The 22,793-nt window shown below is 39.5% G+C and overlaps 3 protein-coding genes across 13 annotated transcripts in view; 2 read left to right on the forward strand and 1 right to left on the reverse strand.

Annotated features, from left to right (window-relative positions):
- The window catches only part of LOC126981527 (prolyl endopeptidase FAP-like), a 112,285-nt gene extending 111,368 nt beyond the window's left edge, over window positions 1-917 (forward strand). For all 5 annotated transcript variants that reach the window (XM_050832714.1, XM_050832715.1, XM_050832713.1 and 2 more), the window contains one exon: window positions 106-917. In XM_050832714.1, coding sequence (XP_050688671.1) covers window positions 106-201 — 96 coding nt within the window. In that variant the 3' untranslated portion in view covers window positions 202-917. The remainder of the gene's footprint in view (window positions 1-105) is intronic.
- On the reverse strand, window positions 898-13,078 carry LOC126981529 (methyltransferase-like protein 17, mitochondrial). 7 transcript variants are annotated; one of them, XM_050832725.1, is made up of 7 exons: window positions 12,931-13,078; window positions 8,045-8,277; window positions 7,404-7,575; window positions 6,954-7,085; window positions 5,134-5,269; window positions 2,434-2,574; window positions 898-1,929 (listed from the first exon to the last, which is right to left on the reverse strand). In XM_050832725.1, the coding sequence occupies exons 2-7, from the start codon at window positions 8,084-8,086 to the stop codon at window positions 1,098-1,100; spliced, it is 1,455 nt and encodes a 484-aa protein (XP_050688682.1). In that variant the 5' UTR covers window positions 8,087-8,277; window positions 12,931-13,078; the 3' UTR covers window positions 898-1,097. The 7 variants fall into 7 exon arrangements, with proteins under 7 accessions (XP_050688682.1, XP_050688678.1, XP_050688680.1 ...); XM_050832721.1 differs by lacking the exon at window positions 12,931-13,078 and adding an exon at window positions 11,009-11,119; XM_050832723.1 differs by lacking the exon at window positions 12,931-13,078 and adding an exon at window positions 10,945-11,058.
- An 81-nt stretch (window positions 13,079-13,159) lies between these two features.
- Window positions 13,160-18,831, forward strand: LOC126981528 (FAD synthase-like). The gene is made up of 12 exons (XM_050832719.1): window positions 13,160-13,555; window positions 13,994-14,088; window positions 14,352-14,475; window positions 14,744-14,856; window positions 15,053-15,196; window positions 15,423-15,568; window positions 15,703-15,791; window positions 15,966-16,104; window positions 16,852-17,025; window positions 17,315-17,436; window positions 17,654-17,795; window positions 17,894-18,831. Exons 1-12 carry the CDS (start codon window positions 13,282-13,284, stop codon window positions 18,039-18,041), a joined length of 1,710 nt encoding a protein of 569 aa, XP_050688676.1. The 5' UTR covers window positions 13,160-13,281; the 3' UTR covers window positions 18,042-18,831.
- The last annotated feature ends 3,962 nt before the right edge of the window (window positions 18,832-22,793 follow it).

The raw sequence follows: 22,793 nt of genomic DNA on the forward strand, positions 1-22,793 counted from the left end.
CTCTGTCCGAACTCTTTATGACTACAAAATCAATATTCTGTTCTCGTGCCCCTAAAATACCACTACTTTCAATACTCACTTGGCTGAACTGATGCTTCTTTACAGAGTTACCCTGATGAGAACCACGGGCTGGCTGGTGTCAAGAAGCACCACTACCACTCCATGGAGAACTTCCTTGACCAGTGCTTCAACAACGTCTGATCCCACAAGAGATCGCCCTCGGAGGAACTACTTGTCCACCACATCCTCTGGCAGCCGTGGTCCGCGCTGCCTCAGACTCAGCGATTCCATTACATCATTTCATAATTTCCATTCATCTTCCTTGCAATTCCTTATATTTTTAATGAGTACAATTATGTTGAATTCAATTATATTTTTGGCACTTTATATTCAGACATTTTTAAAAAAGGTTAAACTCTGGGGTGTGGTTTTTAATGGTATCCATTTTAATTTGATATACAATACAAAAACTCCTTTGCTGTGTATCCACTCAGCATTCCTTCACATCTCATTACAAGACAAGACTAGTTTGCCAAGTATACATATTGTTAGTTCAAGTACTACAACATAACTAGCGAGATGACACAGCTACAGCCTTCACATCTACTTCTACAGTTTTACCTTTAGTCATCAGTACATTCCATTTCATTACCTGCACCATTCCAAACTGGAAATGAGTATCCTTCATGAAGAACAATATGCTTTCATACCCTGACTGGTGTCTTCTCTCCTGATTATATGCTCTTGACTTTCAAATGCCATGTTTAAATTGTTCCCTAGGTAACAGCTAACGGCTAGGGGACTCCCATGTCATACAGGCAGTGCACAGCGCTGTTGTGATGGAAATCTTTTAAAGAAAACTTAAGGTGGAAAACAGGTAGTTCTTTGATTACAAAATAAAGTTATAGATTTTTTAATCATTTGTTTTACTAATACATATATACATCTTTGATATCATTTAAAATCTTCAATGATTCCAACAAGAATGTTCCCATTTTAGTCTTAAAATACATATGAAAATGAGTATCTATCCAATATGTTGAGTGGAAGGGTGAGGTGATACATTAGGGAGTGGCGCCAAATCAGTCATGAGGACACTAATTCTGAACAGATTCCTCCGGCTCACTCAGCTCCCCGTCACTGGGAGTGTCCACACACTCTGACTCTGGTACCTCGGACATCTGTACAGGCAACAAGTCTCCCCATTTAGAAGCTCTTAGAAGGCCATAACATTCCTTGCTGTGTTTACGCTTTGTTGCTGTCAACTCTCTGAGGGTGCCAGAGTGAGTGCACATTCGACAAATGGTGTGCTTCTTACGAATCAAAGGGGCTTCAACAAGTCGAGGCCAATTTTTCTCATTTGATTCTCCCCTCTTACCACGTTTTAACACTATATAGGTATATCTATCTATGTGAGCAGTTTGATCTTTCTCAAAGGAAGCAGGCTTATAAGAAACCTCAAAATTACACGGGACATTAGTGCCATCAAAAAACTTTGGACAAAACTTATCATGGGGGCAAGGTGCAAAAACATAGCCCTCAGGATGGGCTTCTCCTTTCTCTGTAGCTTGTCTGCTCAGCTCTAAGACGTAATCTCGAGCTTCCTGCACTACCCTGTACCCTGCATTAGTTCCAGCCTCAACGATGACTAAGTAACCAGAAGTTTTACGCCATAACACATCTAATGTTTTAAGTCTGCTGGTGATGTCTGGCAGCTCAAACAAGGAGCGAGAAGATATCACCAGATCGTATTTAAGTAATCTGGACTGGGGCAGAAACTGTTTGAAGAAGGTCCCACCTGGCCGCACGAGGCGGGGGTTGTCGGGGTCTCCTCCGCGCAGCAACTTGTCGGCCATGTCGTTCATGTCTGCACTCCTGTCGACACACACAGCCTCCCGGCACAACCCAGGCCAGACTTGGTCCACTGCCCTGTGAAGGCGAGCAGCATGATAACACTACACCCTCACAAAAATACAACCCTCAAACATCATAAACAGTTGTCATTATTGCCATTTTATGCAGATAATTCTGACAAAATAACAATTATGAAAATGTATAATAAACACAAGACTAGTAGCACATTGGTCACCTGTAATTTCCACAGCTTAATGATATGAACATTTCAAAGATCTCAAAAGAAAATTTATTTACAACATTATTCCAAGTCAACAAACAAGGGCAGCCAGCCGTGACTACATCACATCACAAGGAGTTTGCTGTGACTATGATGATAATTATATTTTTAGTAACTATCTTAAAATGTGTGTTAGGTCTTTTAATGGAACAAAGTTAAACAAAGTAGTCAAGTGTTGTCTGGCAATTCTGTGTTTTAATTTAAGAAAGGGATGCCACTCTTGAGTAGGCCAGACTTTCTTTAAGTAAGCTGGGGGAACACTGCAGCGAGGAGAACACATCACGGTAAGAGTAACTCACCACATGCCTGAGCCCACCCCGGACCCGAAGTCCAGCATAGTGAGTGGGGCAAAGTCTGGGTCCCGCTGCTTCATCTCGGCCATTATCTTGACTAGGGCAGCAAAGTCTGGTGCCAGGCGTACAGCAAGGTACATGGCACACCTGTAAAGAGCCTTGAGTAAAGGGTGGGAACATTGTCAGGTTTGTATTATTACGTCAAGGAGAGAACTATTCTACTGCTCCCGTCTCGGCATCAGCATGAATAAGGTTGTGAAATTCCTGGGAATTTTGAGAACTGACGTTTCCCTACAGCACCTTTATTTTATATTATTTTTTTATTTTTAGGCTGAGGTGTTACCTCTTTAGACTTCATTTTTAGGGGGCTGTTAGTGAATGTCCCTGAGCCCGGCGGTGGCGCAGGCAGGATTGTTTAAGTGACGCCCAATGAGTCACATGCCACCCTCCGGTTAACCTAACCTAACAAAACCCTAAACAGTTACCACAGGTCATGACTCAGAAAATTCAAATATGCTTTCTAAGTAATGTGACTTTCTATACAATAAAGAGAGCTCACTCATTGTTGATTAATACCATAAGATGCTGGCAATAGTGTGTTTGAAGATACCCTCAGCCTAGCCTAACCTAACCTAACAAAACCCCAAACTATAGGTCTTGACTCAAAAAATCTATATATGCTTTCTTACTAATAAAACTTTCTATACAACAAAGTGAGGTCATTTTTTTGTTGATTTATACCATAAGGTGCTGGCTATCATGTGTTTGAAGATACCCTAAACTTAACCTAATCTAACCAAATAAAACCCAAAACAGTTACTATAGGTCTTGACTCAAAAAATTCATATATGCCTTCTTACTAATGAGACTTTCTATACAGCAAAGTGAGGCCATTCATTGTTGATTTAAACCATAAGGTGCTGCCTATCATGTGTTTGATGATACCCTAAACTTTACCTAACATAACCCCAAACGGTCACTGTAGGTCTTGACTCAGAAAATTCATAAATGCTTCCTTAATAATAAGACCTTCTATACAAAAAAGTGAGGTCATTTGTTGTTGATTTATTTCATAAGGTGCTGGCAATCATGTGTTTGAAGATATGTAAACCTATCCTAACCTAACTTAACAAAACCCGAACAGTTACTATTGGTCTTGACTCAAAAAATTCATATATGCTTCCTTACTAATGAGAATTTCTATACTACAAAGTGAGGTCAGTATTTGTTGATTTATATCATAAGGTGCTGGCTATTGTGTGTTTGAAGATACCCTAAACTTAACCTAACCTAACAAAACCCGAAATAGTTACTTTATGTCTGGACTCAGAAAATTCATATATGCTTCCTTACTAATGAGACTATCTGTACAACAAAGTGAGGTCATTCTTTATTGTTTTTACCATAAGGTGCTGGCTGTCATGTGTTTGAAGATACCCTAAACTTAACCTAACATAACCAAACCAAACAAAACCCCAAACAGTTACTATAGGTCTTGACTCAGAAAATTAATATATGCTTCCTTGCTAATGAGACTCTCTATGCAACAAAGTGAGGTAATTTTTTGTTGATTTAGATCAAAGTTGCTGGCTATCATGTGTTTGAAGATACCCCAAACTTAACCTAACCTAACAAAACCCCAAACAATTACTATAGGTCAACACTCACAAAATTCATATATGCTTCCTTCCTAATGATAATTTTTATACAACAAAGTGAGGTCATTCTTTGTTGATTTATGCCATAATTTGCTGGCTATCATGTGTTTGAAGATACCCCAAACTTAACCTTACCTAACAAAATAACAAAAAGTTACCATATGTCTTCACTCAGAAAAATCATCTATTCTTCCTTACCAAATGAGACTTTCTACATAACACAGTGAAAGTTTTCTTTGTTACTTTATGCTATAGTGTCAGGATGTCATGTGTTTGAAAGTTTCTTAAACTTAACCTAACCTATTGGAAATACAATTTTTGTTGCTTATAACCTTTTAATTAATGTTTGTATAAACCAAAATTGGTTTCTTAATACAAATACATGTGTGAAAAATTTGAAAATTCCCAAAAAATTCCTGGAAACTTTCCTTGTAAAGTTTCTGTTTTTCCAGAAACTTTCCCACCCTTTGCAACCCTAAGCATGAGACACACAGGCGGTGAATGCTTCATCAAATAACACAAGAATCAAGCCAGGCAGCTAACTCACACAGCAGTAGTGTTCCACTTGACAAATGGAATTATTAATATATCTCATTTATATTCGTTCTGAAGTTGTCTGGATTGTTGAACTTGGGGGAGTCCCAGGACTCAAACTTCAACCCAAGCCTGTGCAGCATTATATGGTTTATAAAATACAATATGTATAAAATTCAACTGTAAAATGAAGGATGAAGGGAAAAGAAAAGAATGAGAAAACTATGGGAAACCCCGGTGAGGTGTTGACCACACATGCACCCTTTGATGCATGCATTACAATGGCACACACTTACTATTTTGTCCCCCACATCTCATAGTGTGCAAGGATGGACTATTCACATACACTGTTCTCAAAGCTGACTTCAATCATCATCATCATTTCGATTAACGTCCGTTTTCACTCTTCCTGAGCAGTTGGATGCTGACTTCAATCAGGCCAGTACGGTAACCTGTAATCTTTCATTATATCCTCTCATCACTTTTCACAAGGATTAAAAATGAAAACTCTTACTTGTATGGATCATAATCAATTGCCTTCCAATTGTACACTTCCTTTTTCATCCACCAGTGAACTTTGGACTCCAGGGAATCCAGGAGCCGTTTTCTTTCCTTTTCAGGTATCTCAGGAGCCAGAGGGTCAACAGAGCCTGAAAGCAAATTCATGGTTAATATTAAACATTAAAACGAACTGCTCAAGCTTCTGAAGTACTATACTTGACCAAAAATAAATTCCACGGCATTAACCCTCTGAGTACCGATGACGATACGGTATCGTCACCACTGGATGTTACCGCCAGTACGGGTGACGATACCACATCGTCACTGAGTTACCCTTACACTCGGTCTTATTTCGCGAAAAGTTTGTTTTGGTAGCCGGGACCACAGCGGGTGATAGCTAGAGAGTTGGGCTAGTCTCTCCTCTTCTCGTCTCGTGATCCTATATACGCCACATAAAAAAACAAAAGGAAAAGAGGAGACAGGACAGCTTACTCCAAAAAAAAAAAAAAAAATGTTGCTTTCCCATGACTGACGCGTTCGTTTTTTATTTTTTAATTTTTTCAAAACCGGTTCTTTTCTAAATATAATTGTTCCATGATGCACTACTGAGTGTAAAAAGTGTGGAACTACAAAACGCTGCTTGAAGCGGGGCACAGGGCTGAACTGTGCTCTCGCTCGGGGGCTGGGCTGCTGGGGTGGGGGGGGGGGTGGGGTGAGTGGGATGAAGGGAGTGAGGATTCTAAGCTTTATGAATGACAACATTTTTTTTTTTTTTTGTTGGGATAAAAAAAATTTTAAAAAAAAAAAAAAAAAAAAATAACATAGTGTACATAGTGGGTGTACTAGTTTGTTTAGAGCAGTGTACTCAGAGGGTTAAAGAGAGTTAGAAGAAAGTGTTCACTCATGTGCCTCAAAACAGGTAGTTAAATTATGTCTTGTGCTAGCCACAAGGAGGACCTACAGACCCCACCACTTGGGGTGACAGTGGGTCTGCTGATGAAAATACATGAGAGGTATCATGTAGACTTTCACCAAGCACCTTCCCCAGGTAACTCTTCTCACCTTAAGGGATGCAGGTAAGAAGGAACTGAATTTAATGGTGGTCTAAGAAAATGAAGATCTGCCCTCTTGATGTCATCCCCTTATTGCTGTGGTAAGTCACTGGTTACAGCTAATGGTGGAGTGTGTTACCCCCAACCTGCCTAAGTCCAACAGACAGGTGTCCCATCTCATCCCCCCTTCACCCATGCCATTTGTTGCTATATGGCATCCAAAAACCAGAGGGTAGGCAAGACTAGACGTGCACGGTGAACAAGTCCATGGACAATCCCCACCTGCCCAGCACTGTCCACTGCTCTCCTGCACAACTCTTACAACTCACACACCTCTTACATTGTAGATTTTGTGATAATTTTGAGGACTGTTTCCCCAAATCAAATGTAAGTTCTATATTTTATGTGATAGTTTTGCACATCTGAGTTTTGTTGTGGACAATTTCCTCAACTCAACCGCACCTTGTAAAGATACCATAATAAGTTTCCTGATAAGTCCCCATGAAGATAATGCCATATTTAGGATAATGCAGATAACTAAGCTTTCACTGTATTACTTAGAGAAGTGACAGCAAATAAGAATGTGTGCATTTCAGTGTTAAGTCCAATATCAAGTCACTGAGCAAACCCTTGGCCCAGTATTTCCTGGAATAAAGGAGTTTATTTGTACTGGGAAGTATTCTCAAGAAAATTAGTTGAATGAAGAGCTTCTTCAGTGAAATGTGTTATCCTACAAGTTGCACATACTTCTGAATGATGCAACTCAATATATTCTCCTTACTTCTACTTCTGATTCTTTCCTCCACTTCCTTCAACTTGTGTTTGTATTCCCCGTCCTCAGTGGCAGTGTGTCGCGACCAGATGTACTGATTCAGACTCTGGGCATCCCTCGACAGGCTCTTCCATGGGTAGGCTGAACACACAGGGTACAAAATTAATATCAGGATGTAAATATAGTCATGCATTAAAAAAAGAAATTTCTGAGTACAGAAAAAACTGCCAAAAAGATGTAGTTGTGATTTATGAGACCAAAACACAAGACATGGCCCAAACTGCACCATTATTACCCAGAATGTCAACATGCAAACAGGATTTAGACCTTATCAAAATGTGCAGACTTCTGTATGAAGATAAAGTAAGTGTGTTTTATGAGAGGTCAAAAACTTATTAGGGAGATCTGATAGCATACACTTTGATTGATGAACCACAATCTAACTTCCACCACACGGACCTTTCACAATGGTTTCCACTGCCTGTATGAGGGGCTCAGGGAGGGACACTGGCTTGATGCGGAAACTCCCAGGGTGGTGGCGGGCCTTAAGGGAGCCATTCTTCAGCCCATTTGCCACGTCTACATCGAGATCAAAATCAAATTTGTGATTTTGGTTCTTTGTTGCTAAACTCTGTAACAAAAACAGATGGATTACTTGGTTGCAAGCTAGTGTAACATATATACATTGATGTTTATAAGGTATATGACATTTAAGGTGTATTATCTGATAGACAAGCTATTATAGAACAAATGAAAAGTCTTAACCAGTGACTGGAGTGTCTTTAGGTTTCTAATTAACTGCTTAGATGCTCCTAGGCTCCTTACAAGTTTTAGCATTACAGCATTATTCTCTGACCCGACACATTTTCCCTTCCCTGAATAGCTATAACTCTTCTGTCAAAGAGGACTAATTGCCTTGGGTATTTGGACTCAAGATACATTGCATATAGTAAATGTAAAAACATGCCACATCAGCAAACTATAGACAAGGTTGCAGGGACTTTATGATGCTGAGAAAAGCCTTGAGAAGAATAGTTGGAATCTTTGCTGCTGCTCTCAAATTTTAAGAAGGATATAACATAAACAGGAAGACAACTTACTCTTAAGAATAACCTGAAGAGTGGTGAAGCGCGACGATTCATTCTTGTAGTTTATCTTTCATGAAACCTATTAGTTATTCCTTCCTTGACAGAGGATGGTGAAAGTGTGACTTTACAAACTGTAACCCTTGACATCCTCCATGAATATGGTGTCTCTTCGTGGAAATGAGCAATGTCTGAATGCAGGAAGATCTCAAGTTTAGGTTACAAGATCTGAGCTTGCATGTCTCTATCTGAAAATAAAGCCAAAAGAAAAATATTACTTACGAATCATAAATTCAAGAGAACTAAATGGCATGCACTATTCATTCTGGTACAATAAACAGGTAAAAATGCACTTCACATACTTTTGTGACTTGAAAAACTCTAGGGCAGTGGGTCCCAACCAGGGGTTCATGGAAGAATTTCAAGGGGTCCACAGAGATTCTAATTATTTTTAAATTTATCATACTGGAATTAGGTGACATGAGGCTCAATAAAATTCATATTACACTACACTATCCTTAACCCGGCAGCAGCAGGGATCATGTTTCTTAATGGTCCCTTTAAGCGAGAAAAATGAGAAAAAATCACCCCTCACACAAACCATTTCATAATACATATCAAAGCATTTGTGATCAGATTATGTATCATCTTTTTTGGGGGGTTATATCATGGCACAAATTTGGCCCGTCGCTGCTACACGGTAAAGCCACAAATTTGGCCCGTCGCTGCTACCGGGTTAAAACTGAATGCATAAATGCTAGAATTGCTCTACATTAGCTAACGGTGCCAGGGGGTGTCAAACTCACGTCCCACATGACGAATTTGGCCCTTGGAATGGTCATGAGTGGCCCGTGAGATGACAGGAAGATGTAAGGGTCCACGTGTGAAAAAGTGATTGGGAAAAGGGGAACGGAACGAAAAAGGTTGGGAACCACTGCTCTAGAGTGACCCAATGATACAATAATAAACCCAACTTTAGATGTCTACAAATCTCCAAATCCCTAAATAATACTCAACTGTATTGGGATAGATGTCTCTATCCCAATGACACCCAACTGTACCCAATGTATATGGCTTTTTACTCCAATGATACCCAACTATACCCTAATGTGAATCACTTTTTACTCCAATAATACCCAACTGGACCCCAATGTGGATGTCTTTTTACCCCAACGATACCCCCAATAAGAAGTCATTTAACTTCACTGTACCCCAGTGAGGATGGCCGTCTGCCTCACTGTATGCTCATTAGGATAAAATCAAGCCATTTTGCAATCAGGTCTCATTGGGGTAAAAAGATGTCATGTACACTGGGGTAAATATACTCAACTCATTGAGCTAAAGACATTTTGCATAAATCTGGGTGAAAATATGTTGATAAGCATCACCAACTCTGCCATCACTGACAACAACAGCACAGCACCAAGAGGATCACACATGCCCATTGTAAACAATCAGTTAACATAATAAGACCTAATCCAGCATAACCTGACCCTCAATGCTACCGAAATGTGATGTGCTAGACTGAAATCATCAACATATATTTTGAAAGTTCTTTAATTTCTGCTTACAATTACTTCCTGTATTGCATTCAGAGAAATGAAATACACTGGTAATCAGGCAGAAGAAGTTGGCATGTCATTTTCAAGAAACAGACTATTTCATTATGGGCAAAATGTTATTACTGTCGGTATTAAGACTTTTTGCTGAGCAGCCCAGTAAACAGTTCCTTTTTTTTTGTAATTTTGTTGGAGGAATATTCCTGGTAAAACTTCACTCTGGTGGTTGGCACTGATTTCTCATAGATCGTAATGATCTATTCATATTATGTTATAAGCGGTTACGCTGCAGTTTACTTGTTTCCGAGATAATAATTCCTTTCCACACTTAATCTTGCAGTATTACACCACACCGCTGCCTGACACTTCATGACGCTGATTTGCTCCAGGTTGGTAATTCTTGATGGCCACCGCCATGAAAGGCTGCCACTGTGTATGACAGATACAATTAAGTATGCATCAGTATAAAATAATTAAAAATATAAATCAAAACTAACCCCTAATGGGAGGGGCTTCACTCCCCCCACCTGCTACAAGGGTGGGGGGGAACATCATCACCGGACATGACATTTCTAAGGCAAGCGACGGGGTATGTGCAACTGTATGTGCTATCACTTATGTAATTACCCCAGTTTATGAATAAATTTCATAACATTTGTGGTGCTGAATATTCACCTCATCAGAGATACACAAACAAAGTGGCACAGGCAGCCAGTGTGCCCAAAAGCACGCCAACTCCTCCTTATCTATTTCAATTGCATGGGAGGCTAAGACTTACAACTTGTATGGCTCCCATCTCTAGATCATCGTGAGTTTGGGATTTCACAAAATGTTTTCATTTATTAGGTTGATGCTATTACTGATTTCTCCTTTTTTCTCTCTCTCACTACTTCCCTTTATGGTTAATTTATTGCCAGAATTTTAGTTTGAGTGTGTCCAGTGTGTCCAAGAACAATATTATCCTGTTTGGATATTAGTCAAGTGGACCTGCAGCACAGGGACATTGGTCTCGGAGTGTTGGATCACCCTTGCTCTGAGGCACTGCCTTGCAAGACCTACCGTACAAGTAAACAAGCAAGTAAGTAAGTCCGGCATATTTGCCAATACAACACAATGTCACTATTAACCTCATGAGGCGGCGGCCATAACACAAACATTACACTCGTTGGCCGTGAGTCGGAGTACAAACACACGCCCCCTTCATGGCGCACAGGAGGCTTGTAAAGGCAATACCTCCGACACCTTCACATCACATCACATTTCGTCAGCACGGCCGCCCGCCGGTAACACGCGTCACAGGGCAGGCCAGCCACCCACGGGCCGCCGCCACGCCCACACTCAACGCCAGACGCCCACCACGGCAGGCAGGGCGGCTCCAAAACGGCTGTCATGCAGAAGTAAACAACCCTCGGAGCCTCACCACCGCCCGGCCATCACCACCGCACGTGGCCGCCCTCCTGTCTTCTTCTTCTTCTTTTGACCTGTAACGCTTCTTAGATCCTCCTCCTCTCGTTCCTCTCTCCTTCTTATATACACACTTTCCTTTTCAGTAATACGTAACTTTCTTAACTGCAATAAAGTCAAATATCCGCCTCGGCGCTGGGGTGGCTGGGGCTGGGGGTTCTTCTATGTAGAATATGGAGTGACGGTGTGGCAGACTGAACGTTCCCCCCTGTTCCCCCCTCTACTGCGCATGCGCCGACCTGTGTTTATATGCGCCTACCGCTTCTCACAAAAAAAAAAAACAAAAAAAAATCGTAACATTACAAGATTGTCAGATTGTTGAGCTTTTTTATTTTTTTTTAATTTTCCCATTAATAAAACAATAATCACACCAAATAACATCCTTCATATATATATGGATCGTTTAAATATTTAATTATTGGTTGCTTGTTGCATTATTATAGCAGTAAAAAGCCGCCAGAAACGGGTAATTACGCATAATCGGGCAAGAGTAATCGGAGAGCCTGCCCCTCACCCTCAGCAGCCGCACCTTTTTTTAGAGCCCTTTTTTTACTGTGGTATTTCAGTACAGGATGTAAGTGATGTAGTTGTGACAGCATCTTCCCAGCAGCAGAAGGCAGAAGCTAGCAATCCTGCTAGCAATCCTGCCCTCCATAGTGTGTGTATGTGGCCTGCTGCCTCCTGTGTGTGTGTGTGTGTGTGTGTGATGTGTGTTCACAGGAAAAAGCCTATGCCATGTATCAGAAGCCAAGCCAGCCAATACCCCCAGATGCTACAGTGCACAGAGTGTGAACATACAACTATACATACATTACAATAAATAGCATAATAAAAAAATAAAAAAACATTATAATAAAAAATATATCATATCCTTATTCTATATTTATGCGATTAATCCTGATAAATGTTGTAATATATAATATTAAAATTTATCTACATGTGCTGAAATTAAAGTTGAGGAAAGAAAAGAGTATAAGACTTGTGAATATCCCTCAACCTTGTACTCCTCCTATCTGCAACAATTTACCTGCAACAATCAATCAATCAATCAATCAATCATAATCAAGTATAAATCTGCATTTCAATCCACCTTGCAAATGTAACTACCTCCCAGATTTGTTGTAACTCCTGATCTACCCACTGAATCAGTCATCCATCAAATTCTCTCATCCAATCTCTACATAAAGATCGTCATATCTACGCTTTCATATAGGGCTCAAGCTTTATAGGGGTTTTTTTTATTTACTATCACTACATATTACATATTGGCTTTCATATTTAATATTTCTGCCTGGGTGCGTGGATTCTTCATCTTTGCCCCTTCCTAATTGGGCGTGCCCGGCCTGGGTGGCAGGAAGTTGGTTATCTACCTTGCGCCTCCCAAACCATATGGATCTGGGGAATGTTAAGGTCTTCATACCAAAAAGATAGAGCATATAAAAATCATAATAGTGATTGGGCATATAAGAATTGCTCAACAAGTGATTAAAAAAGGAAGGAACCAATTTTCACAAGGGGTTTGGACAAGGTGTTTTGATAGAGTTACGCCCATTGTTCGGAAACCGTTTTTGCCGCAACACGAGGGCCCTTCAGAAGGAAAACAACACAGCGCCAACCAGAGCCAGGCAGGCTCTCCATGGGGCCGCTAACATCACAGGAAAATAACAGGCATGCAAATGACAGAATAAGGAGGGGGGGACAGAAGGGGGGGTCGGCGACCGATCAGTCTCTGATGGGGGGGGGGTAGGGCACCCCCGGCCAACGGCTTTCCTAATGATTTACTAATACAAGACTCACTATAAGTTTCACAGTTTTTTAATGATTGATAAGACCCACCAATAAGTTCTACTGATTTCCTAAACACTTAATAAAACTTACCAAGGAAGGACTAATTAACAGGCACTACCCTTCAACTTCTTCAGCACATATTATGATGCCAAATGATTTTACACTCCTCCAAACTCCATGGTGATACAATTTTAAGCTTGATTTGTCCAGTGAAGAACCACATGAAGAGTCATAGGAGTGCCGTTACGAAGGGGAACTCCCGGCCTGCCGGAGGAAAGTTTGCATACTTTTAACGGGGTAACAATTAAGAAGAAGAACTGTTTGTGTAATGAAATATTCCTGGCGGTACAGCCAAAAAATGGGTGAAGACATGACCTTATACAAGTGAATGTATACTCTGTAGACCATTAGCTTGTAACAAAATGGGTCTGACGGCCTGGCATGGCACGCGAGGAGAGTGGGCAGCACGGGCAGCATTGCCAGCATGACCGTGACACTGCTATGGAGCTGTGCGTGCAGGGCCTAACACGATGTCTGGTAACTAGAGTCATACAGCAAGGCCCCGCCAGAGTCTTCCTGAGGCAGCCCACCAGCCGGCGGCGAGCGGCGGACACATTCCGGCAGCAGTTTCTGGGAATCCGCGGCCTGAACACCATGGCGACCACAGCAGCAGCCAGCCCCGGCCAGGCACAGGTCCCCACGGCGGGCATCATCAGTAGGTGGCCGCTCAAGTGTCTGTCATGACTATTGCCCGGTGACAACCCTGCTTCCTGCTATGTTATAAGAGGAAATGTCATCCCCACCAGTGGTTTGAGTGATATCACTGATTATCTAATTTAATAATTACTCCTGTCCAGAACATTACCTCTCTAATTTCTCAGTCATCACACACCGGAGTTTGATGTTATTTTTCCTGACACATCTTGTACTATTCATTTTTCATTTTAGCCATGTCCTGTGGAAATGGCTATATGGAGGTCAAAGTTCCCCATTAGGTTATGATAGATTTGCTTAGATCAAAACAAGTGTGGGGTGGGGTGGGGCCAAGCCCTGGCTTGCTAGGAGGTGATGTTACAGGTGGTCTGATTTTCACTTCTTTAGTTGTAAGAGCTACATCATGTAGCAGAAGACACTAAATTTCAATGGTTTCCAGTTATTGGGGACGAGATCTTGAAGGGCCAGACACAGGACACAAACACTTTCTTCTTCACCAAACACTTGCACAGCTTTGGAGTCAAAGTCAAAAGGGTAAGAATGGATATTTATTTCTGTTGTGTTAAATGATTATGTGATAAATAGCCAGCTTAGATTATGTTCTTCATATAGTTAATTCACTTGATTATGCATACTGAAACAATAGTGTGAATAACTTTATTTAAATAACTTTCATGATAATAATCATTCAGATCAGTTGTTTTTATGGCATGAATTCAACACTGAAAATTCATTAATGCATTTACTCATGGTAAATATAATTTTTGTAGGAAATCTCATATCGTATAATTTCTCAGGTGTCTGTGATTCCTGATGATGTTGAGACCATTGCCAAGGAAGTCGCACAATTTTCTGAACAGTATACTTATGTTCTGACGTCCGGAGGCATTGGCCCAACGCACGATGACATCACATTTGAAGGTGCGTATTGGTCTCCATTCTCCATGCTTTCATATATTGTCTCTCATACCTGCAGTTGTTTACCCATGTCTGTAATATTACCAAGAAATTTCTCATAATTAACGGGGAGTCCCAGAGCCAGTGACTTGTCTAAAAAATATTGATATGTAACTGTCATTGCATTTTTAATCCACATTGATAATTTCTCTAAACGTATCTATTCCTGTATTGCATGTGTATGTTTTTGTAATATAATGAAGAGCAAATAAATACATGAGTTGGTCCCCAGGAGTGGCTGCTGCCTTTGGAGAGAAAGTGAAGCCTCATCCAATCCTGGTGAAGCTGATCAAGGGCTACTTCAAGACAGACGATCTGAGCTCACCTGCAATGAAGATGGCCCATGTAGGTCTTGAGAGATTGCAATATTAATTAAAGCCTAAGGATATTCACTGGATCAGTGAGAACAGAGGATTATAAACTATGAATATTGTGCTAAAAGGTGTCAATTTACAATGGAAACAATGTAAGAATGCAGAGGAGTGTTTGGCTGAATTTCATATTTACAGACAGTACAAGTACTTGCCTGCCTTTCATATAGATTCCAGAATCTGCTGTGCTGCACTTTGGGGAGGAGAGGTCAAGTGGGACCAAGTCTCACTATCCCATTGTTGGGGTGAAGAATGTCACAATCTTTCCAGGTGTCCCTCATCTTCTGGAGAAGGGCTTTGCTCTCATGGGGAAGGTAAATGTTGTGTCTGGAAGACACTTGCTGATCAGTGCAATATATAGCTTAGTTTTTTTTTCTGTTTGAAGTATTCATTCAAAAATCAGGTGTTAAGTAAATGATTCTTAACCATTTTTAAAAGAGGGAGAATGCATTCTTCATTTGCTCACGTCATGGTAGTAAAACATTTTCCTGCAATATATGATGTATATATTTTCCTGAAATTTGTGTATCATGTTTTCAGAAACTCTTCCACACCCCTGGCCTTGGCTTCATCAGTGATGTGGTCTATGTAACTGCTGATGAAGTGTCTATCGCCACAATCCTCAATGAAACAGTGGAAAAGTTCCCTAAAGTGTCTTTTGGCTCCTACCCCAAGTTGTTCCACAGGTTGGTAATTACTGCCTGGACCTTGTCTTCTGGCTACAATGAGATAAAAGTTGGTTCTGTGAAGCATTTCAATGTATATCACTTAATTTTTATCAAGATCTATTAATTATTATTATTATCATTTTCATTTTCAGTTACTACAAAACTAAAATTACTCTTGAGTCCCTCGACCCCTCAGTTGTATCTGTTGCCAAGGAGTACCTGGAAAGCAGACTCCCTGAAGGTAGGCCACAGCACAAGAACTGATTAAAAATGATAACACTAAAATAAACACCAATAGTCTTATTTAGTTATAAAGTGGTAGAGGGTCACTGAAATACATTACCAAGCATATTTCCCATTATTCTGAAGCCTTTTGTACCACTTTTTGCACCAAAAAACCTCTTGTACCACTCAGAGGTGACGATAGACTACCAGGAGGACACGGTCACCTCTCCGTGGGAACACATTGACAGGCTGCTGGAGGCACAGCCGTCCCTGCAGGGGCCTATGCAGGAGGCCAGTGACATCATCAAGCAGTGTATGGAGAAGTACAGGTAAAAATTCTTAACATTAATTTGATGCCTTATATCCATAGGCAAATGTGTTACTTTACAGGGGTCATGGAAGATGGATACATTTAACCCTTTCATTGCTAAACGCTTGCAGCAGGCGTTAGGCATATTTGCTGGTGGCGCTAAACGCTCGCTGCGACCTCCACCCGCATCCAAATCTCCCACGTATGAGAGTGTTCCAACACTAATTCTCACAACACAGGATTGCCAATTGAGTGGATTCTTCACTAAATTTGGTGGAAAATCATATCAGCCCAGCGCGGCAAATGTACGGACGAGTAACTGGTGGATGTTCTTGCCCAATATAGCGGTATTTTTGCATAGCTGTGTTAACATTCAACACTCCCTGAACGTGCATGTACGTTCACAAGAGAGGCATACATAACCGACTCCTATAGGTCTGGACCTCCTCTTTCCAATGGTGTTTTTGGTTTTTAGCTGTGATGAATAGTTTGTGAGATACAGAGGTTAAAAGAGACCCCCCATTGGGCTCCCCGACTGCGCCTGAGGGGATAGTCGCGTCCACACTGTGCGCAAGGAAAGGGTTAAGATTAACGTTCACTTTGATTTGTTTCAGTGATGAATAATTTTAATGCCACATCACAGACAATGATGGCAAGACTTCTTACAGTCACCCTATCACTATAATAGAATGTGGTTGATCATTCCATGCTCATATTGCCCTCAGTTCAGTTTAACCTACACTGTCTTGCCGCTTGTTTCCCACAGCTTGGATGAGATCTGCCTCTGCTACAATGGTGGCAAGGACTGTCTGGCTGTGCTGCACCTGGCCCATGCGCTGATGCGGCGGCAGCAACCAGACCTCAAGCTGCAGGCGGTCTACATCACTGAGGACAAGGCCTTCCCGCAGGTCAATGAGTTTGTCCAGCAGTCCATCAACAGGTCAGTTTCAGTCTCAGACTACTACTTGAAGGAAGATGTTGAACATGATTTTGATGGCAGAATGTGATTTGATTAAAGACTAAATCAAATGCCTATGAACTACTATGTACAGAAGGCATATTTTCATCCATCTCCTCATTACTCCATGCATTCATGTGAGAAATACAGAAGATGTGGAAATGTTCAGTGCATCGTCCAGTCGGGCTGTTTAATACGTATAATGTTTTTAATTATATTCTGCAATTACATCAAATTTCTTTTAAGCGCCAGTTCATAACCCCCTCGGCAGGTATGACCTTGACTGTGAGGTGCTGCCGGGCCCCATGAAGAGTGCCTTGTTCACGCTGCTGGAGAAGAGGCCCAAGATCAAGGCCGTCATCATGGGCACCCGGCGAAGCGACCCATACTCAGGTGGGGACAATAACTGCCTTGTTGGGATGACAACGGATGGCATTTATCACACTAATTGAGGACTTTTTTTATTAGCTGTTCATATATTTCTATAGTTTCATTATGTGCAAATAAATAAATCTTTATTTTAGTCTTTTTTGTCATGATAATGCCCGGTGAGCCCACTTTTCCTCCTTTAGTCTGTCACTTGAAATGTGTTTTGCACTTTTCTTTTCAGACATGCTTGGCTTCTTCACCCCCACTGATGGTGACTGGCCCCCAATGATGCGCGTCACCCCCATTCTCAACTGGAAGTACAACAACATCTGGGATTTCATCAGAGGTCTCTACCTGCCTTACTGCTCCTTGTATGACCGAGGGTGAGTTTACAACACCTATGAAATGTGCCTCTTGTCTTCAGTCAAGGATATTATAAAATAAAGTAAATGCAAATGGTTCCTAAACTTTTGTCTTGCAGCTACACATCCATAGGGAGTCAGCACAACACATTGCCCAACCCATTACTGGTGGCCAAGGACCGCATTGGGCAGGTGATGTACCTGCCGGCGTACTTCCTGCAGCAGCCTGACATGGAGCGCCGTGGACGGGTCTCCAGCAAACAGTGATGTGGGGCAGCAGCAGAGGTGGGGGGGCAGGGGACAGTGGCAGGGCAAGGCAAAAGCAGTGGCAGGGCAAGGCAGCAGCAGCAGCAGCAGGGGGGAGACAGTGGCAGGGCAAGGCAGCTGCATATCTACTTTCGAAACAAAATTTCAACTGCAGGTTGTGTGCGAAGATATGGCACTAATTTATATTATTGCTACTTCTTAGCTCAAACTGTACCTATTTTTTTAGTTGACAGCTGGAAGGCAGGTGCTTTTTCAGCTATAAAATGCAGGGATGGAAATTATGAAGCTATGTAGTACTTCTTGGCATCTGAGCCCTTAGGATTCAGAAATATATGCAGGTTAACTAGTTAGCATTAAAGTATTTAATCTTTTAAGGAAATGGCAAAAGTGAATGAACTTCATCTTTAAAAGTAAGAAAATATCTTGCATAAATTTGATTTATGCCTAATAATTAGTCACCATACAATGGAATACTTAGTGGTCTGCACTGATGTACCAACTGCCAGACCACAATAATCTAATTATTCAAAGCAATTATTTTTTTTCAACTGAAATTTTTATTGACTGAATGGAATAACCCCTTTAAAGTTTAAAGTTACTAAACACATTTCTTATGTTATAAAAAGTACTGTCTTTGACTTCTTTGATAATGTTTTAATGAAAACCATCTTGGGTTGGTACAATACTGCAGATTTTTCAAAGCAAAAATCATAGTAATGTAAGTTTTGAATTTATGATTAGCACAGAAAAGTATTATGTATCATGTGAAAATGCATTACAAAATATATATATATATATATATATATATATATATATATATATATATATATATATATATATATATATATATATATATATATATATATATATATATATATATATATATATATATATATATATATATATATATATATATATATATATATATATATATATATATATATATATATATATATATATATATATATATATATATATATATATATATATATATATATATATATATATATATATATATATATATATATATATATATATATATATATATATATATATATATATATATATATATATATATATATATATATATATATATATATATATATATATATATATATATATATATATATATATACCCAGTGATCATGACAAGACTTTCCTGTTTATCAGTTTACTGGAATCCTTTATGACTTTCTCCATACACAATACTTCACAATGACTAACTCCAGTACCTTTTTACTGTAGCCACTTTGCCTATTTTTATATATTAATCCTTCATTTTAGTCTACCATTGAACATTGAGATCATACAGTGTAATTATAGCTTAGTGTGTGTGTGGTTAGGAGTGACACGACTGTTTGTAGTGGCCTGTGGGAACACTTCCTGGTCTGGGTGGCTCCTGCATTTTTTAGTAGATTTTCATGTGCAGTGCACTGAAGGATGTTGAGAGTAATTATGTTTATATGTCAGCCATAGTGCATCAATGATATTGTTGAGCGGCAGTGAACTGGAAGTGCTGAGGAAGGTGTGTGGTGAATGAGTAATGTTTTTATTCTTTATCTTCCTGCTCCATTCACTTTATCATTAATTGTCTGTGTCTCAGGTGTGTCAGGATTGTAGACTTTGTAACTTTGAGAATTTATACTCTTTTGGCTCAACCTGTTGCACTTTTTAATAATTGTAATAATTATACACTATATGATAAACATTGTATGAAAAGTAAATATTGTATTTAACCAAAAGTACTTACATGGAAGTGCTGCAGTGTTTCCTCTTAATAATACAACCATACATTCAAATCTGTCTTAAGTGGAACAATCGTAGCTTTTTTATCCTAAAGGTTTCCAACTGTAAAATGTTTGGTATTTATTGTTATAATAAATATACTATGATGTATTCTGAATGACTTTCACTGACCTACCAAATTACATGAAGCCAGAATAAAGGATAAACATGGAGGGAACATCACAAAAAAAAGAGAAAAAAAAAATGCGAAGTAAACTCCACTCCACCGAAAATAAGACTGTCCGTACATTTTTTTCAGCTCTTCAAACAAAGATTTTTTTTTACACAAATTAAATATTTTTTCAAATGAAAAAAAAAAAAATCGTTAAGCACGAGCGTGGTGCAGCTACATTAGGGTAGGAATATGTATAATAGTGCGTCATGAAATGTATAATAAAGTATAATGCATAAATAATAATGAAAATAAAGGTAAAGGAAGGGGAGGACTGGTTCGATCTAGCCGCTGTGTCTCGTCCCTGGGCCTGGAAAGAGTCGTGGATGGAGGAAAGAAAAAGTGGCTGATTGGATATAGACTGCAGAGGGCAAGGCAAAGGGCAGACACTTAAAGCGGTAACTTAATATGATAGGAAGGCAAAGGAAGACAAATGAAAAATGATATAGATTGAGGAACCCCCCCCCAAAAAAAAGGAAAATCATATCTAGAAAAAGATGAAATTGATGTAAAGAGAAGCACAAATAGTTATAAAGGTGAAAGACAGTTAAAAGAGTTACTGATATAATATGCACTGAAAGGAAGACAAATAAGAAAATGATATGGAATGAAGAACAAAAAAATAAATCAAACAAAAATTATATACAAAAGATGAAATTCAGGTAAAGAGAAATACAAACAGCTTTAAAGATGAAACATTAATTATTATGTGAAGGCAAAGGCAGACAGTTAGAAATAATATACGAGGAAAAAAATAATAAAGCAAAAACTACTGAATACATAAAGATAGAATTAAAGTATAGAGAAGCACTAATATTTATAAAGATGACTGACAGTTAAAAGGGTAACTTAACACAATATGAATGCAAAGAAAATCGACAGTAAATAAACAAAAACAAAAGAAACTATTTATAAAGATGGAACTAGAATAAAGAAAAAACACAAACAGTAATTAAGGAGAAAGCATTAGAAGCGGAGGAAGAGGAAGAGGAGGAGGACTGAGCAAGTGTAACAAGGGAGCAGAGAGAGAGAGAGAGAGAGAGAGAGAGAGAGAATGAAAGAATGAATGGAGGAAAGCATGAGTGAATAGTTGAATGTATGAAAGAAGGAAAGAATAAATGAATAAGTGAGATAATAAGTGAATGGATGTAGGAATGAGTGAGTGGATGAATTACTGATATGAATGAGTAAACAAAATAAATAAGTAATGAATGAGAATGAATGAAAGAGGAAGCGGATGAGTGAATGAATGAGAGAATGAATGAAAGAAGGAATGGATGAGTGAATGAATGAAAGAAGAAACGGATGAGTGAATGAATGAGAGAATGAATGATAGAAGGAACGGATGAGTGAATGAATTAGGGAATGGAAGAAGGATCGTGTGAGTAAATGAATGAGATAATAAGTGAATGGATGTGAGTAAGACTGAGTGATTGAGTGAGTGAATGAATGAATTTGTGATATGAATAAATGAATAAATTATGAACGAATGGAAGAATGAGTGAGAATGAAAGAAAGGAAAGCCTGAGTGAACGAATGACGGAATAAGAGAATAAATGAGTGAACGAGTATGATTATGACTAAGTGAACAGTCGAGTGAGTGAATGATTTAATGAATGAATGAAATAATGAATGAACGAATGAAAATGAGTGAAAATAAAAGAGGGAAACCATGAGAGAACGGATGACAGAATGAGGAAATAAAAAAAGAGGATGAGTATAGAAATAAGATATTAAATGAGTGAGTGAATGATTTACTGATTGAATGAAAGAAATAGTAAAGAAAAATAATAAATGAAAAAAATGTCATACAATCTGACAATCACCTAATCAATAACATTTTCTGGACGATCAGCAGTTTTGAAAGACTAACAACAACAACAACAACAACAACAACAACAACAGCAACAACAACAACAACATCAACGACACTGGTGAGTAATTACCGCGTTCGTCACCTGTCAGACCGTGGGAAAAAAATTAGACCTGCATGCTAATAATAATGATGACGTCACCGGAAAATGTCACGAAATAATATATAATAAGGTCTCTCTCTCTCTCTCTCTCTCTCTCTCTCTCTCTCTCTCTCTCTCTCTTGCTTAGTTGCACCTTCCGGAGATATTTCAGCAAGGCGTATTTTGGAGGAGGAGGAGGAGGAGGAGGAGGAGGAGAATGAAGAAGATAATAAAATGGAGGAAGAAATAGGAGAAGAGAATAGAGAAAAGAAGTGAATGAAGATAAGAAAACGGAGGAGGAGAGGGAGCCGGAGGAAGGAGGAAGAACAAAAGAAGAAAATGGAGGAAGAGGAGAAAAAACAGAAGAGAACGAGACGAAAACGAAAGAAGAAAGGAAGCGGAAGAGAGGGAGAAGAGGACAATAATGATGATAAAAGAGAAGGGAGCGAGAAAAGAAAACAGAGAAAGAACGGAGAAGAGGATGATATGAAAAAAAAAGATGAAGAAAGAGAACAAAGGAACACAAAACAATAAACTAAATTAAACACAAAATAAAACAGCGAACCCAGTATATCCTTAATTACTAGGCTTGTTTACTTCTCTGTCTGTCTGCATGTCTGTTATATGTGTGCGCGTGTGTGTCTGTCTGCATGTCTGTCCACCAATCTTGTGTGTGTGCGTGTGTTTGTGTGTCTGGTGGTGATCATGCAAACACCATCCGCTTGTCTTTCCCATGACGCAAACGGCCCACAGTTATTCAAGGTAAAACTCTCCTAATTAAGGCCAAGTGGAGAGAGGTGAGGGCGGGAGGCTGGCGGGGATGTGACCTGGGAATGATTA

Source organism: Eriocheir sinensis, chromosome 48 (assembly GCF_024679095.1).
Source record: "Eriocheir sinensis breed Jianghai 21 chromosome 48, ASM2467909v1, whole genome shotgun sequence".
Lineage (NCBI taxonomy): Eukaryota > Metazoa > Arthropoda > Malacostraca > Decapoda > Varunidae > Eriocheir > Eriocheir sinensis.

Excerpts from the sequence above, each read along its gene's own strand:
- LOC126981528 (XM_050832719.1), top strand. The coding sequence starts at position 13,282 with ATGGCACGCGAGGAGAGTGGGCAGCACGGGCAGCATTGCCAGCATGAC. Across the intron at positions 13,556-13,993 it reads CCCCACGGCGGGCATCATCA|TTATTGGGGACGAGATCTTG; the intron begins GTAGGTGGCCGC and ends AATGGTTTCCAG. Across the intron at positions 15,792-15,965 it reads GGAAAGCAGACTCCCTGAAG|AGGTGACGATAGACTACCAG; the intron begins GTAGGCCACAGC and ends TGTACCACTCAG.
- LOC126981529 (XM_050832725.1), bottom strand. The coding sequence starts at position 8,086 with ATGAATCGTCGCGCTTCACCACTCTTCAGGTTATTCTTAAGA. Across the intron at positions 7,576-8,044 it reads TCTTCAGGTTATTCTTAAGA|AGTTTAGCAACAAAGAACCA; the intron begins GTAAGTTGTCTT and ends TTTTTGTTACAG. Across the intron at positions 1,930-2,433 it reads GGGGTGGGCTCAGGCATGTG|GGCAGTGGACCAAGTCTGGC; the intron begins GTGAGTTACTCT and ends TCGCCTTCACAG.